We start from the raw sequence: 17,170 nt of genomic DNA, 5'->3' as shown, positions 1-17,170 counted from the left end.
GTGAAAAAAGTAGTGAGATCAAAATTGATTATCTGACACTTCCTAAGCTCCATCATATTATACTTAAATACCACATTTACTTATAGAAACATGAAACATAACAGAAGCCCAAAGTGATTACAGAAAGCAGTTACTGGAATCTCTACCCACTATGTAAGATTCAAGTTAGCATTTCCAGCATTTCCCCCTTCTTTTAAATCAAACGTCCATCTCTCTCTCCTTCAATTGGTCTGTCTCTTCAGTTTCCCTCAATATATAAAAATTTCTCCTTAATACAAATTAATAATAGCATACAGCATTATAATCTCAACTTATGTACTCTTCACATATTATTTCACTAAATCCTCAAAACGAACCTGTGAGATATATATTATTCTCTTTTCACATACAAGAAAATTAAAGCTCACAGGCACACCATATCTATAACACTGAGGGAAGAACCTTGGGTTTACTGAGTACTTGTATGTACTAGGACCTGTGCTAGTAACTTATCTAATCTTAATAAGACCCAAGGAAAGTGTCATGATTGCTTTACAGATAGTGATATGTAAGTTTAAAGACATTAAGAAGTTTGGACAAAGCAGTAGGCAATAGAGCTAAAACACAAATCCAGGTGTTATTTCAGAGTTATCTTCAAGGCATACATGCTTATTCTACTTGGGTTATTTATTTAGATATCCAATTTTTTTGATAAGAGGGATTATCATCCATTTTCTACTGCATAACTATGTCTCTACCATGTAGGCAAAGGATATTTTACTTCTTGATGATTATATTTTGAATATACTGCAGGAATACTAGACTTAGCTTCTACAAAAGCATGGTAACATATAATTCTAAATTTTTAAGAAACCTCAAGTTTAGATCTTTTTCTTAGAAGATACATCCTGTTATTGACCCTACATGAATTTACCTGGCTCACATTTGACAATTATATTTGATTTTCATTATGCATTGTAGATCTCCCTATTGCCTGGTTCAGAAGTACTTAAGAAATGCTAGTTGAAGTTGTTAATGCTCTAAAATTAGGCTAAGTAAAATGTCTCCACAGAAGCCATGCATTTTTTACCATACAAAGTCAAAATCACACTTCAGAGCTTGAAGCTTTCTTCAAAAGGTACCTAGTTCTACACAAGATAAGTATGGAACATCTTGTGACAGAAAGTAAGAAAATGTTCAAAGGATGGTGAATAAATGTCAAATGAACAGAGATGCTAGCCTGAAAGGGTTCCTAATGGCCAAATTTGGGAAAATTTGGGCACCAAAATATAATGTAAGTAACAAACTATAACCTATTAAACAAAGTTAGAAACCAGGAATCCAAACTGATAGAAATAATAAATGAATAAATTAAAAGTTTAATGAGGAATAAGGTATTTTCAGAGTCTTAAACTACCTGTCCACAAAATACTCATTATTTACAAAGGGGAAAAGAATAAATGTACAATTAGAGAAGCCTGGTAGAGACCATCTTAGTCAAGTGACCAAAGTGAACATCATTAGTGATGTAACAAATCAAATCATGTGCTTCCTGAGATGAGACAACGAGAAAACCACAGATCAGCACATCAGCCCACCTGCAGCACTCAGAGCCAGACCTCTCAGCCAGGTGGGCCGGGACCAGCCCCGACAACCAGTACGCCTGCAGCAATCTTGGCCCGACCACAACAGGAGGGCACACACAGCCCACACAAAGGAGGAGGAGCACCTGGAGCACCCCGCTCTGGTGACCAGGGAGAGGGTACCACCGGGCCCCACAGAACCCCTTTTACGTTAAGACCACTGTTTGAGGACCAGGAGATGTAGCTGATACACCTACTACATAGAAACAAACACAGAGAGTCAGACAAAATGAGGAGGCAAAGGAATACCTTCCAATTGAAAGAATCAGACAAAACCCCAGGAAAGGAACTAAACAAAATGGAGATAAGCAACTTACCAGATAAAGAGTTCAAAGTAAGTGATAAAGATGCTCACCAAAATCGGGAAACAAATGGATGAACTCAGTGAGAACTTCAACAAAGAAATAGAAAACATAAAAAAGAACCAATAAGAACTGAAGAATACAATAACTGAAATGAAAAATATACTAGAGGGAATCAACAGCAGACTAGAGGAAGCAAAGGAATGGATCAGCAATCTGGAAGACAGGGTAGTCAAAATAACCCAATTGGAACTGCAAAAAGAAAAAAGAGTTTTAAAAAAATGAGGATAGCTTAAGGGACCTCTAAGACAACAAGCATACTAACATTTGCATTATTATAGGGGTCCCAGAAGGCGAAGAGAGAAAGAAAAGAGCACAGAATGTATTTGAAGCCATAATTGCTGAAAACTTCCCTACCCTCAGTATCAAAAAAAAATCTGAATAAAAAATAGGCAGAGGACCTGAATAGACATTTTTCTAAGGAAAACACACGGAAGGCCAACAGACATATGAAAAAATGTTCAATATCACTAATCCTCAGGGAAATTCAAATCAAAACCACAGTGAGATATCACCTCACGTCTTTCAGAATGGCTATTATTAAATAGACAACAAATAAGTATTGGCAAGGACCTGGCAAAAAGGGCACCCTTGCACACTGTTGGTGGGAATGTAAATTAGTATGGCTGCTATGGAAAATAGTCTGGAAGGTCCTCAAAAAATTAAAAAGATTGGGTTGGGCAAAAAGTTTGTTTGGGTTTTTCCATAAGATATTTTTTTTTTTTGGAGAACCCAATAGCACTACCATATGATCCAGCAATTCCACTTCTGGGTATTTAACCAAAGAAAACAAAAACACTAATTCAAAAAGATATATGCACCCCTATGTTCACTGCAACATCAATTACAATAGCCAAGATATGGAAGCTACCTAAGTGTCTATCAATAGATCAATGAATAGAGTATGTAGTATAAATACACACAATGGAATTACTCAGTCATTAAAAAAGAATGAAATCATGCTGTCTGCAATAACATGGGTGGACCTAGAAGGTATTATGCTAAGTGAAATAAGTCAGATAGAGAAAGACAAATACCATCTGATTTCACTTATATGTGGAATCTAGAAAACAAAACAGGAAGACTCACAGATACAGAGAACAAACTGGTGGTTGCCAGAGAGGAGGGGGCTGGGGGCTGGATGAAATAGAAGATTAATAGGTACAAACTTCCAGTTATAAAATAAATAAGTCTCGGGGATATAATGTACAGCATGAGGAATATAGTCTATAATATTTTAATAACTTTGGTGACACGTGGTTACTAGACTTATGTGATCAATTCACATATATATATATATATGTATAAATGTCAAATCATTATGTTATACACCTGAAACTAATATTGTACGCCAACTGTACTTCAATTTAAAAAAAAGATGATAAAAGTTCTTAAATATAAACAATACATTCCCCTTTATTGTAACATTATTCCATGTAAAACCCAACTTCTACTTTTGTTCTGTTTAGAACCATGTTAAATACAAAAATGAACAGGAGCAGGTGAGGATGTGCTCAGCTGCTGAGTTCATAAAGGCGTTGGTGGGGGGTAAGTATAGCTTCTGCAAACTCTCCTTGTATGGGTGAAACCCATGCTAACAAGTAGCAAAGTGCCAAGTATTCTGTTCTTTGTTGAGTCATGCTGTGTATCCATTATCGAGAATCAATTTACCAAACTGCTAAACTGCTTGTCTTTAATGTGTAAGCAAATAAAGGCTTGTTCCACTTTTGCGTATAATTTATTTTTACGATTAGTATATTACTATATATACAGAGGATAAAAGGACGATCCTCCAATTGCTATGGAGAGAGGACCATGTCTAATTTCCTGTTCTTTGTAGTACTTTATATTGTTACTGTCATTTTTAGTAACAATAAAAGTGTTCCAATACTTGATTATCCCACCAATAAAACAGACACCCCCCCCCAAAAAAGACTTGCTTATTCAGAGTTTTAAGCCACACAAAGATTTTACATCAAAGAAATGACATTACCTAGCAAACTTCATGTCACCATTAGATGGAAAGGCTTACCAGGTTCATTTCCTGAGTCAATTCTGAGAGGATTATTACTCCTATTATGCAGTGTTCCACAGTACCCTTTGGAGAAAAAAACAAGTTTAGCCTAAATGGAGACAAATGATTGGTTCTTAATGTGTAAACCAGGTAACATTTACAAGTAATTAAATACTGAAACATCACACTTTCTTGAAATAGATCTATTAAAATATATAGAAAAATCACTGAGGTCCACAAATAAAAATAATGTCAAGCTCATTTTTTTGAAGGATAAATTTAGGTATAGAGTTGAATGGGAAAAAAGCTCACCTACCTTAGAACTGCATGATACTCTATAAAATGTTTTCAGCATGTAGGACTTACAATAAACTAAACCTCAAAATACAGGAGTGTAGTTTAATCCTTTTCATAAGGCCACGAATAAGAAAGAACAAAAAACAATTTTTAGCTCTGTAAATTTGCTTGAAGATAGATGCATTCAGTAAATAATTAATAACTTAGGAACTAATTTAAATCTCTCAACCTAATACCAGATAAGATCACTTACGCCCTTTTAATATTATTTAATAGTGCATGTATATGCATTTACTAAGGATCTATAATGAAGGCTTGTGAACTGCCCAATGCACTGAGTAAATACATGACTATCAATACAGTATGATGTTTTAATGTAATCAGCTTCCAATTTGATCTCAATAACTTCCTTCAAATCAAAATTCAGATTTTATATGCACATTACTAACAAATTACTCAACTGCAAAATCACATTGGAAGTATGAAAATAAAAAAATCTATCATCCAATTACAGTATAATAATTTTAAGAAAGCAATACAGATGATACACTTTTCAAGTCTTAATTTTATAGCTGGTCATTCCTTCTAACTATCACAGAATTTCACTAACACTGGGTCACTAGGTGTAACTAAATTCAAATTATCTCAGAATAAAAAAATAAAAGAAACATCCATAATTTTTGCTTTTTTTTTTTTTTGACTGCACTGGGTCTTTGTTGCTGTGCACGGGCTTTCTCTAGCTGCGCCGAGCGGGGGCTACTCTTCGTTGTGGTGCGCGGGCTTTTCATTGCGGTGGCTTCTCTCGTTGTGGAGCATGGGCCCTAGGCGCGCGGGCTTCAGTAGTTGCGGCATGTGGGCTCAGTAGTTGCAGCACGTGGACTCTAGAGTACAGGCTCAGTAGTTGTGGTGCACGGGCTTAGTTGCTCCGTGGCATGTGGGATCTTCCCGGACCAGGGATCGAACCCGTATCCCCTGCATTGGCAGGCGGATTCTTAACCACTGCCCAACCAGGGAAGTCCAATTTTTGCATTTTAATTCTTTATGGCCCTTTAGGACAATCGGAACTCTATGATAAACTACAGATTTCACATTACTGAAGCATCCATCTTCTGTGTAAACCAGGCCAATGCTCCTTAACATGTCGTTCCCTGACCAACTGTTAGTCCATGAATCTGCTGGTAGTCTGCAAATTGGATTCTAATCTGAGAATGGTTTGGTACTGGTCCATGACAAAAGAGTTTGCACCAAAATATAAAACAGATAAGTCACTAAGTACACTGTTTAGTTCAGTTGGCATATTTTTCATAGCAAGTCTCTCTCGATGACGGAAGCACCATGTTGATTTACATTCTGACATAAACCCCTTATCTTGCTGTGAACCAGCAATCTGAATAGCACTGTCCTAGATGACAGTAGTATCTCCTGGGTATGTATGTAGAAAGGAGGCATATAAATGTTAGAAGTATGGCAGCAATAAGGTTACAATAACAGAGAAAAGAAGATATACAAAATTTCAGGCCATTAAAAGTTTAACAAACTTAAAATAATTTTTAGTACAAAATTCACAGAAGCTGTTATTACCCAAAGGAACCATGCGGTACTATTTTAGAGTACTAAAACACTAAGTCAGTTGTCTTTCTCATGACTGAAGGTTAGGTTAAGTCATATACCCAGAAAGCAAGTGCTTTTTTTGTGATACTGTAATAAACTTTGAAGAGAAAACATTTTCTGTTTCTTCTGGTCTTCCAAAACTGACAAAAGCACACTAAAGCCCAACTTAAGCTCAACTTATCAGCCATTGAAAAGGGAGCTTGAGAAATGTTAGCCAACAAGAATGATTTCATTTCATTCAGTTTTCAACCTTGATTTTATTTTAAAAGAACTCTGAAGTCTATTCTTGTTTACAGTGAGTGTGTGTGTGGATTCTTGATGAGCTGTGTACAATCTTAGTAAAGGACAAGAGAGGGGTGCTATTGTGTTAGTCAAAATTATATGCACAACTATAAAGTGAGAAACTCATGTGTCACTGAATAAACTATCCCTCTGTCCCACAGCAGATCTCCTCAGGGCTAAAAATACACTTATTCTTGTGATATTTTAGATAATCAAATATTTGTTAACCAGGATTTTAACAATACGAATAAAAGAGAAGCAGAATGGTCTAGTGTTTCATATTCTGAGGTTTCTAGCATTACAATGTATGACGGAGTTACATCTTACATAGGGATTAAATCTGACAGTTACTGTATAAGGTATAACATCTCAGAAAGTCCAAACAGCCCCCTAATTGCCAATAAACCAACACTGAACATCTATTAATCCAAACTGCCAGTTTTTCCTTGAGAACTGTAACAGATCACTGTTTCTTCAGCAGAGCACCAACTAAGGTACTTTTCTTGTGATTAGGGATAACATTTGCATGAAAAAGTATGTATCTTTAAATATCTGAATCATACTGAGCAGGGCATGATGGTCATCCTAAGAGGCATACAGGAACAGAAAAGAGCAGATTTAAGTTTCCCATATCACACCCCACAACATAAAATACTATGTGGAATGGCAAGTGGAATCACTGGCACAGTTTAAATTAGTGTCCTCTTGCTTTTCTTTTTTCTTTTCTTTCTTTCTTTTTTTTTTTCCAGTCCAAATACCTGAATTTGTGTAAGTTAAATGTGAGTATATAACTTTAATCATTTAGGTTAAAAACATTCTTGAGAATTTAGTATGACTCAATGTATAATGTAAAAAAATTTTTAAATATATATATCTTTAGAAAACCTGTTGAAGTACGAGTGCTATGCTTTACTAGATCATTATGCAATCCTATACAAATTACCTAACTTTTCTAAGCCTCAGTCTTCTCATTTGCAAAATGTAATTCCCTTCACAGAGATGTAATTAGCATTAAATTAGATAATACATGAAAAACATTATATACATGTTTTGCATATATGCAATACAAAGACACACGTGGTTACAAATGACAACATATATTTTTGAAATTATAAAACATTATAATTTGCATTCTTCTGGTTTGGAAGTTATATGACATGATCCTCTTTTCCTGGCAATAAAAAATACAGGCTCCAGAGGATAAATAATAAACCATAATTAATATGGTTCTGGTAGCCACAAAACAAACCATTTAACTTTAAGAAAAGCAGTTTTCTAAACCAAAAAAACAACTACTGATGTTCTTATAATGTAATAATCCCTTCTTACCTGAAGAAACTTCTTCACATCAGCAATAATTTCTCTGAAGACAAACTGGTCTTTCTGAATCTCAAACCACCCCAATTTAGTAATTTTAGCAATGACTTGAATTAGAGCTTGGATGACAAAGGGAGCCAGCTTGGGTTGTGATGCCACATAATTAAGAATGTAGTTTCCTGTAAAAAAATATTGTGATCATTTGGACTATTCAGTAACTTAATGCGAATAATGTAAAAACAGGTAGTGATGACAACACATTCTTTGACAAAAAGTTAATCCCTTTCTCCAAGATACGTACTTATTTATATAGTCAGTTCTCCTATAAGGGTTATTTGGAAAAAGCAAATTTGTTCCAATTCAATTGATATATTAGGGGATAATATGAGTATAATGCGAATGTCACTTTCATTTTTGCATAATTTCATTCAGAAAGAAACTAGGTGAATAACGAAAACGGCAACCAAGCCAAACGAACCAAGCCATACTCAAAATGCATGTATCTACTAGCTATCTCAGTTCATCTCGTGTTATCAGACTCAGCCCTTTTGGTGTTACAATTTCCATCCTATTTCAGATCACCTTCCTTCTACCTTCATAGTAACTCACAAATTTCAACACTTCAATGAGTTATTTGTTGAAGTGGGCCCCCTTCCACAAACTTCAGGTCTTCTTCAAGATAAAATGCTGTATTTATTCCACTATTTAGTATTTCTTAACCATTTAACATGTGTAAAACTCTACTATGTCTTTTATTAGATTTCTATCCTTTTTCAATTTTATTTCCATAAGCCCATTTCTCTAATAAGCCCTGTGGTTTTACTACATATCACTGCACAGCATAGTGCTTTTAGGAATACATATGGCATGTTATAGCAAAACTGACTACACACTATCTGGCTGTTTACACATGATCTTAGCCAAAAGGCCAAGAAGCGATATCTGGCTGTTTAAGTGGCAGAAAAAAATACAAATAATATAATGTGATAAAATAAGTACATAAGTCAAAGAAAGTACGAACAGAAGAGTAAAGCCTGGAATAAAGTTAATATACCCAAATCATTAAAAGTGGGTAGCAAATTCAGCTATGAGCTTCCTAATGGAGGAGTGATTGAGGTTACAAATGGGCCACAAAAGTCTATCAGAAAAACAGAAGAAAGAAATTTTTTAAAGGGAGAAGATTCCATTTCTACTTTGGCCCCGAAGGCCAGCATACCATTTGGGAAAAGAGTGAAGAAAAAGTAAATATTAATACTTCACTATTTAACTAAAAATAGCTTTAATGGAAACAACCCCAAAATCCAAGAACACTTTCAACAGCTGTTCTTGACAACTGTAATGAGAACCTTGATATAAAAAAGAAAAGTTCTCACGACTAGCACATTACAACCTTAATTTTTATTAACATTAAAAATACACAGTTATACAAATAAAAATACTATTAAAAAGCACAGATTTTCCTAGCATTAAGATAAATCTGAAAGAGATTTCTGCTATGGATTAAAGTAATATGGTTCTCTTAAGCTTCATTACATGTAATCTTTTATTTCAATAACAAAACTTATGAAAATGACACTGCCTCCTGAACATAAAAGAAAATCTGGTTTATTTACTTCTATTATTTTTATTTTTAGTATCCTGAAAAATTTTAACCCGGAGGGAATGTGAGAAATCTATATGTAGGTAGTGGTAACCACTGGGAGGGTAATCTCAACAATAATAAAACAACAAAACAGGAGACAAACCAAGTTTCACATTTAAGCTAGGTACCTTTAGCACACCTTCCCAAACTCCCTGAGCAAAGATACTAGCTAATAAGTTTATTATCTAAGGCAAAAAAATTTAATAGACTGTATTTCTGTTACTTTAGTTGAATGTTTTACATAAAATATTCTCACGTTATGCTTATTACATGACCTATAATAGTGTTCCAGTTTAATAAGCAAGAGCCAATGATAACAATCAAGTAAAACAACAGCAATCTAATCATCACCAGCCCAAGATAATAGGGAAAAGCCATACCAAGAAGAAAATGAAATGTTCAGAAAGACACATGGGAGAATGAAATAAACAGCTGGAAAAATTCCCCAACAAAAGTTAACAGAAACTTGGAAAGCCATGCAGTAAAGGCTCTTTGAGTGTCAAATGCCTATATGATAACAACAGTATTTAGCATTTATGAAACAAGTTAGAAATTACAAGCGCTTCCCAGAAAAAAAGCTTTATGTAGCTCTCACAGCAATGTGAAGATATTGCTTTTATATTACTATTACTATTATTCTGTTTCCTAGGCAAAAAAATATGAAGGTCAAAGAGGTGAAACAACTTGTCACAGTGGCCAAATTGGGACTCTGAGTCAGGTTGTTTTGGTTTGAGTTTGTTCGTTTCCTGCTTTCAAATACTGGTCAAACCATATATTTTAGTAATAATTAGTAATTCAAAAACTCTACTAAGTCCAAACTTGTAGATAGTCTCTTGGAGTGTACTGTCATTAGACTGAAACTTTAGGTATTACACATTATACAAATTTAATATGAAATATTTTTGACTGATTAATTGAAGTCAAGTAAAAAAATATGCCACAAAGTCTATCAGAAAACATACAAAAAGAATATAAAAGAAAGGGGAAAGACTCAATCTCTACTTTGGTCCCAAAGACTAGCATGTTATTCAGGAAAAAAATGAAGAGAAGGTAAATACCTCAACATTTAACTACAAATGCTTTGATGGAAACAATTCCAAATGCTGTGAACACAAAAATTTGAGCTATAATCTATGCCTTGAGAGCTAGCTTATAAAATATTTGGAGAGACAGACAAAAAGAAACTACCACAAGAAGATCAATGTAAGACTTATGAGGTGAAGATGTGGAGAAACTGCAATGTTCACACATTGCTGCTGAGAACGCAAAATGGTATAGGCACTTTGAAACACAGTTGGACAGTTTTTTTTTAAAGTTAAGCATAAACTTACCTATGACCCAGCAATTTCACTCCTAGGTATCTACTCAAGAGAAATGAGTATATCCACACAAAGACTTGTATGTCAATGTTCATGGTAGCATTATTCACAGTGGCCAAAAAGCAAAAACAACCCATATGTTCATCAGGTGGTGAATGGATAACAAAATGTCACACATCTATACAAGGGAATATTATTCTATAATAAAAAAAATGAAATACTGACACATGCTACAACATGGATGAACCTCAAAAACATTTTTCGAAGTGAAAGAAGTTAGATGTAAAAAAACTACACATGATAAGATTTTATTTATATGAAATATCCTCAGAAGGTCAATCTATACAGGCAGAAAACATCTTAGAGGTTGGTGGTATGGGAGCAGGACTAACTGTAAATGAGCATGGGGAGTTTGGAAGGGATGATGGAAATGTTCACACAACTCTGTAAATTTACTAAAAATCAAAAATTGTACACTTAAGTTAACTTTATGGTATATAAATTATACCTCAATAAAGCTGTTTGAAGAGGGGAGTCAGCAAGGAAGGAAAGAGGGAGGGAGGGATGGAGTGAAGGACAGAGAAAGGGAAGGAGAATTGACTGATTTATATAGGCAATTAAACTTAAGCTACACTTTTATTTGAATAGAAGATTAAAAGGACAGCATTCCAGGCTAGAGAAACAACATAAGAAAAGGCACCAAGGCAGAAATAACATGGCATGAGGAAAATACCTTCTGGTACAAATAGGCTAGTACCAACGAGATATAAGGCTACAAGGACGGGACGATCCATCAATTACAAGCTCATGAAAGGACTTGAACACCAGGCTGAGGAAATGGTATTTAATTGATGAGCGATGGTAAGCCATCGTTAATTATACTAATATAGGTAGAAAACAGTGTGCTGGACACAGAGAACATGCAACAGAGTTAATGCTGGGAAATAATGAAATATGTAGTCTGGGACCATATCATGAAAGAATGAGAATTTTAGAGTTGATGTAATAAAGGCAATGTGACTTTGAGGCAATCTTCACATTTTCCATTTTAACTGACATACCAATTATTCTATTGACACGTCAGACATTTCATAACATTCTAATCTACTTGCAGAAGCAAGAGTAGTAACTCAAACCCAAGAAACTCATAAAGGAAACACATCATTTGTTGCTTGAAATTGTGCGGTAGGTTTCTACTTTTCTCTTTTTTCCGAATTTCCTTTAATGAGTGTACCTTTTCTTTTTTTAAGTATCCATTTTAAAAAGATAAGTGCAAGAGACAATCTGAATAGGCCCATATCTATTAAATTAACTGAGTCAATAATTAATAACCTTCCAAAACAGCAAGCACCAGGCCCAGATGGGTTCACTGATGAATTCTACCACACATTTAAGAAAGAAATTCTACCAATTCTCTACAATCTCTTCCAGGAAAAAGAAGGAGAGGGAATTCCTCCTAACTCATTCTATGAGGTTGGCATTACCTTAACACCAAAACCAGACAAAAACATTACAAGAAAACTTGTAGTTGAGCCAATATCTCTCATCAATATAGAAACAAAAATCCTCAACAAATTATTAGCAAAGCAAATCCAACAATGTATAAAAGGAGTTATATACCACAACCAAATGGCATTTATCCCAGGTATGCAAGCATTGTTCAACATTTTAAAATCAATTAATGCAGCCCATCACATCAATAGGCTAAAGAAGAAAAATCACATGATCAAAATAGATACAAAAAAAGGATTTCAAAAATTCCAACTGCCATTCATGATAAAAACTCTCAACAAACCAGGAACAGAGGGGAACTTCCTCAACTTCATAAAGAACATCTACAAAAAACCACAGCTGATGAATAAAATCAAAGAAATTAATAAATGGAGAGATATTCCATGTTCGTGGACAGGAAGACTCAATGTTGTCGAGATGTCAGTTCTTCCAGAACTGATCTATAGATTCAATGCAATCCCAATCAAAATCCCAGAAAGTTATTTTTTTTGGATATTGACAAATTGATTCTAAAGTTTATATAGAAAGGCAAAAGACCCAGAATAGCCTACACAATACTAAAGGAGAAGGACAAAGTTGGAGGTCTGACACTACCTAACTTTAATTTTTATAAAACTATAATAATCAAGACAGTGTGGTACGGGTGAAGGACAAATAGATCAATGGAACAGAATAGAGAACCCAGAAAGAGACTCCCATAAATACAGTCAACTGATCTTTGACAAAGGAGCAAAGCTAATAAAACGGAGTAAAGATAGTCTTTTCAACAAATGGTGGCAGAACTGGACCTCCACATGCAAAAAAATGAATCTAAACACAGAACTTACACACTTTACAAAAATTAATTCAAAATGATCACAGCTCTAAATGTAAAATGTGAAACTATAAAAACTCCTAAAAGATAACAGGAATAAAATCTAGATGACCTTGGGTTTGGTGATGATTTTTTACAAACAACAACAAAGGCACAATCCATGAAAGAAATACTTGATAAGGTGGACTTCATTACAATTAAAAGCTTCTGCCCAAGAGAATGAGAAGACAAGCCACAAACAGGGAGAAAATCTTTGCAAAAGACCTATCTGATAAAGGACCATTTACTAAAATATACAGAGAATAAGAAAACAACAACCTGATTTAAAAATAAGCAAAAGACCTAAACAGTCACCTCATTAAAGAAAATATACAGACAACAAATAAGCATATGAAAAGATGTTCAACATCATATGTCATTAGGAAACTGTAAATTAAAAACAGTAGGATTCTACTACACACCTATAAGAATGGTCAAAATCCAAAACACTGAAAACACCAAATATTAGCAAGGATGTGGAAGAACAGGAATTCTCATTCATTGCTGATGGGAATGCAAAACCGGTACAGCCCCTTTGGAAGGCAGTTTGGTGATTTCTTACAAATCTAAACATACTCTTACCATACAATCCAGCAATCACTCTCCTTGGTATTTACCCAAATGAGGTGAAAACTTATGTCCACACAAAAAACCTGCTTTATAGCAGCTTTATTCGTAATTGCCAAAACTTGGAAGCAATGAAGGTGTACTTCAAAAGGTGAACAGATAAACTGTGGTACATCCAGACAATGGCACGTCAGTCAGCATTAAAAAGAAATGATCGGGCTTCCCTGGTGGCGCAGTGGTTAAGAATCTGCCTGCCAATGCAGGGGACACTGGTTTGAGCCCTAGCCCAGGAAGATCCCACATGCCGCGAACAACTAAGTCTGTGGGCCACAACTACTGAGCCTGTGCTCCGCAATAAGAGGAGCCACCACGATGAGAAGCCTGTGCACTGCAGCAAAGAGTAGCCGCCGCTCACCGCAAAGTAGAGAAAAGTCCGGGTGCAGCAACAAAGACCCAGTGCAGCCAAAAATAAAATAAATAAAATAAATAAATTTTAAAAAAAAAAGAAAGAAAAGAAATGATCTACCAAGCCACGATAAAACATGGAGAACCTTAAATGCATATTACTAAGTAAAAGAAGCCAATCTGAAAAGGCGACACACTGTATAATTTCAACTACATGCATTCTGGAAAAGGCAAAACTATGGAAACAGTAAAAAAGATCAGTGGTCGCCAGGAGTTAGAGGGGAGGGAGGGATGCATAGTTGGAACACAGTGGCTTTTTAGGGCAGTGAAACTATTCTGTATAATACTATAACGGGGGATATGTGTCATTTATACATTTATCCAAACCCACGGAATGCACAACACCACGAGTGAACTCTAATATAGACTATGGGCTTTGGGTGATGATGATGTATCAATGTAGGTTAATCAACTGTTACAAATGTACCCACTCTGGTGCAGTATGCTAATACTGGGGAAGGCTATTCATGTGTGGGGCCAGGGGGTATATGGGAATTCTCTGTACTTTTTGCTCAATTTTGCTGTGAACCTAAAAGTGCTCTAAAAAAATAAAGTCTACCTAAAATATGTGTGTTTATGTGTATAAAAGTCAAACAAACAAAATCACAATGTTTTATGACAGGTTTTTAATGTCTGAACCCTTATTTTTTAAACTGTAAATTTCTCTTTTGCTTTCTTAAGCACACAAGTCCATGAGAACATGGATAAATTCTCCTCTAGGTTTTCTTCAGCCTGGTAGGTTTTTTTTTTTGGTAGATGTTCTTTATCAAGTTGAAGGAGTTCCCCTCGGTTATTAGGTACTTAAGAGAAATATCAGTCAAACATATGAGGCAAATGACAAATCATTGTGGGATTTGACCATTCAAAAACTGAGCTTAAAGAACCATCATATATAATACTACACTTTAACTTTTCTGTTACACAAATATGAATCATGTAAACCTTGAGGCTGGAGAGCAGAAATGAGTCAACAGTCTATCATGAACAAAGATAACAAAAAAATTCCCATATCTCAACTATCAGAGTTTTGTCCATATGAAAAACAAACTCACACACTTAAAATATGAAAATACATTACTTCTGAAAGCATATTGGTACTTTATAGAATCAATTTTCCAACTACACTAAGTTCCAAGCACTGTTCCTCCATATACACATTATTTTCCTAATAAGTAGGAATCTGCTTTTGATTTTATATGCATCCCATATGATTTTGATATAGGATTCTGAGAAATGCTGGAGGGTACACTTCTTTCCCATCATTTAGTTGTATATGATGTTAAGATAATCGCTAAGAGCATGGACTCCACAAAAATTGTGTAAGTTTGAATCACAGCTCTACTTCTTGCTAGATGTGTGATGATCTTGGGCACATTATAGAGCCTATCAAATCTAATTTCCTCATTTATAAAATGAGGATAACAATAGTGCCCATCTCAGAAGTTTGGTAGATAAAATGAGATAGTGCAAATCTTAGTAAATACTATAGACAATAAAATGCTAGTTATTATTTATTATCAAACTAAACAAATGCTTTTCTGACAACACATTTTTGTATAACACATTGTTATTTACATTGTTATTTACATTGTTATTTATTTATCACTACATGTGTAAAGGAGACTTGACTACTCATCTTTAAAAATGACAATAAAATAACTTGCAAGCCTGTTAACAGTTTAGCATATTTAAAAGCAAAAATTATTTTTAAAGTGCAATTTGATAAAAAGCATAATAAACCACTTACTGATATCTATTCTTTGTTCAATCGGCAAAGGACTGACTCGGCTAATAAGTTTTGAAAGACATGTTGCTGCAAGGAGTTGAGCATAGGATGTCTGTAAAGAAATATAAATTTTAATAGATTAATCAAAATACTATGATAAGGGAACTTCCCTGGTGGAAGAGTGGTTAAGAATCCGCCTGCTAATGCAGGGGACATGGGTTCGATCCCTGGTATGGGAAGATCCCACATGCCGCAGCGCAACTAAGTCCATGCGCCACAACTACTGAAGCCCGCGCACCTAGAGTCCAAGCTCCGCAACATGAGAAGCCACCCAGCTCGCTGCAACTAGAGAAAGCCCGCGCGCAACAACGAAGACCCAATGCAGCCAAAAAACAATACTATGATAGGAACTTTTGCTAAGCAATATTGGGAATTTTTCTGGTTTTCCAAACTGGCAGATTTACAAGGGATAAAATACACACACACACACACACACACACACACACACACACGCACACACACACAATCCCTCATAAGGGTGGGGTAGTTGAGGAAGGTATAGGTAGTCTTTTCAAATGGCAAGCAGTTGTTGGGCTACTGAAGCCCGTGCACCTAGAGCCCATCCTCCGCAAGAGGAAAAAAATGATTATGAGCAAGTTCAAATAAAATACACTTACCATGTCTACAGAGTCCTACATGTTCTGCCCTCTGATTATCTCTTCAAATTCATCTGGTTCCACTCTTTGCTATCCTTTGACCAAAACAGCCCTCTTTCAGTTCCTTTCAATGCCTTTCCCACCCTGACCTCCCCCCTCCTTCAGATCCATGCTGGTTGTATTCACTCTGACCACCAACTGCCTTAACTTAATAGCATACTCAACCCTTCAAAATCTGATTCAGTTATTCACTCTACCCCTAGCAATCTCTTGTAAAGATAGCCCTATTTTTTTTCTCTAGACCAGAGGTCAGCAAACTAAGGCCTGTGGACCAAATCCCGCCTGTTTTTGCAAGGCCCATGAGCTATGTATGGATTTTACTATTTTAAACAGTTGGGAAAAAAATAAAAACAATAATATTTTGTGACATGTGAAAAGTACATGAAATCCAAATTTCAGTGTCCATAAATAAAGTTTATTAGAACACAGCCACACGCATATAGTTTGCTTTCAGACTATGACAGCAGAGTCAAATCCTTAAAACAGTATATGGCACTCACTGCCTCCTCCCCACTGCTGCTCAGTGCACTATAAACCGCAATGATGTACTTATTAACTTCACAGCACAGAGTGCCATGAGTATCACCATGACATGACACGCACCTTTTATTATTACCAGTGCATATCTGTTATGTCAAAACAAGAAAAGATAGAAAAGCACTTCAAATGTCTAACTTTTAAGGCACAGTGGAATGTGGATCATTTTGTTATTGAATCAGATAGCAAAGCAATGTGCTTTTTATGCAATTGTACTATAGCTGTCCTAAAAGAATACAACATATGTTGACCACATCATACCAAGCACTCATGTCAGTATTCCTAACTCACAGGTAATCAATAGTCAGAAAAAAGGAGAAAATTTAAG

The 17,170-nt window shown here is 35.3% G+C and overlaps 1 protein-coding gene across 1 annotated transcript in view; it reads right to left on the bottom strand.

Moving 5' to 3' along the window:
* The window catches only part of RANBP17 (RAN binding protein 17), a 316,096-nt gene that overhangs the window by 285,911 nt on the left and 13,015 nt on the right, over positions 1-17,170 (bottom strand). The window contains exons 3-5 of the mRNA XM_082650901.1: positions 15,611-15,701; positions 7,518-7,684; positions 4,017-4,082 (exon numbers count right to left, since the gene is read on the bottom strand). Of these exons, the coding sequence (XP_082507027.1) occupies positions 4,017-4,082; positions 7,518-7,684; positions 15,611-15,701 (324 nt within the window). The remainder of the gene's footprint in view (positions 1-4,016; positions 4,083-7,517; positions 7,685-15,610; positions 15,702-17,170) is intronic.

This window comes from Grampus griseus, assembly GCF_964374135.1.
Source record: "Grampus griseus genome assembly, chromosome: 3".
Taxonomy (NCBI): Eukaryota; Metazoa; Chordata; class Mammalia; order Artiodactyla; family Delphinidae; genus Grampus; species Grampus griseus.
This window is presented reverse-complemented; position numbering and strand designations above follow the sequence as displayed.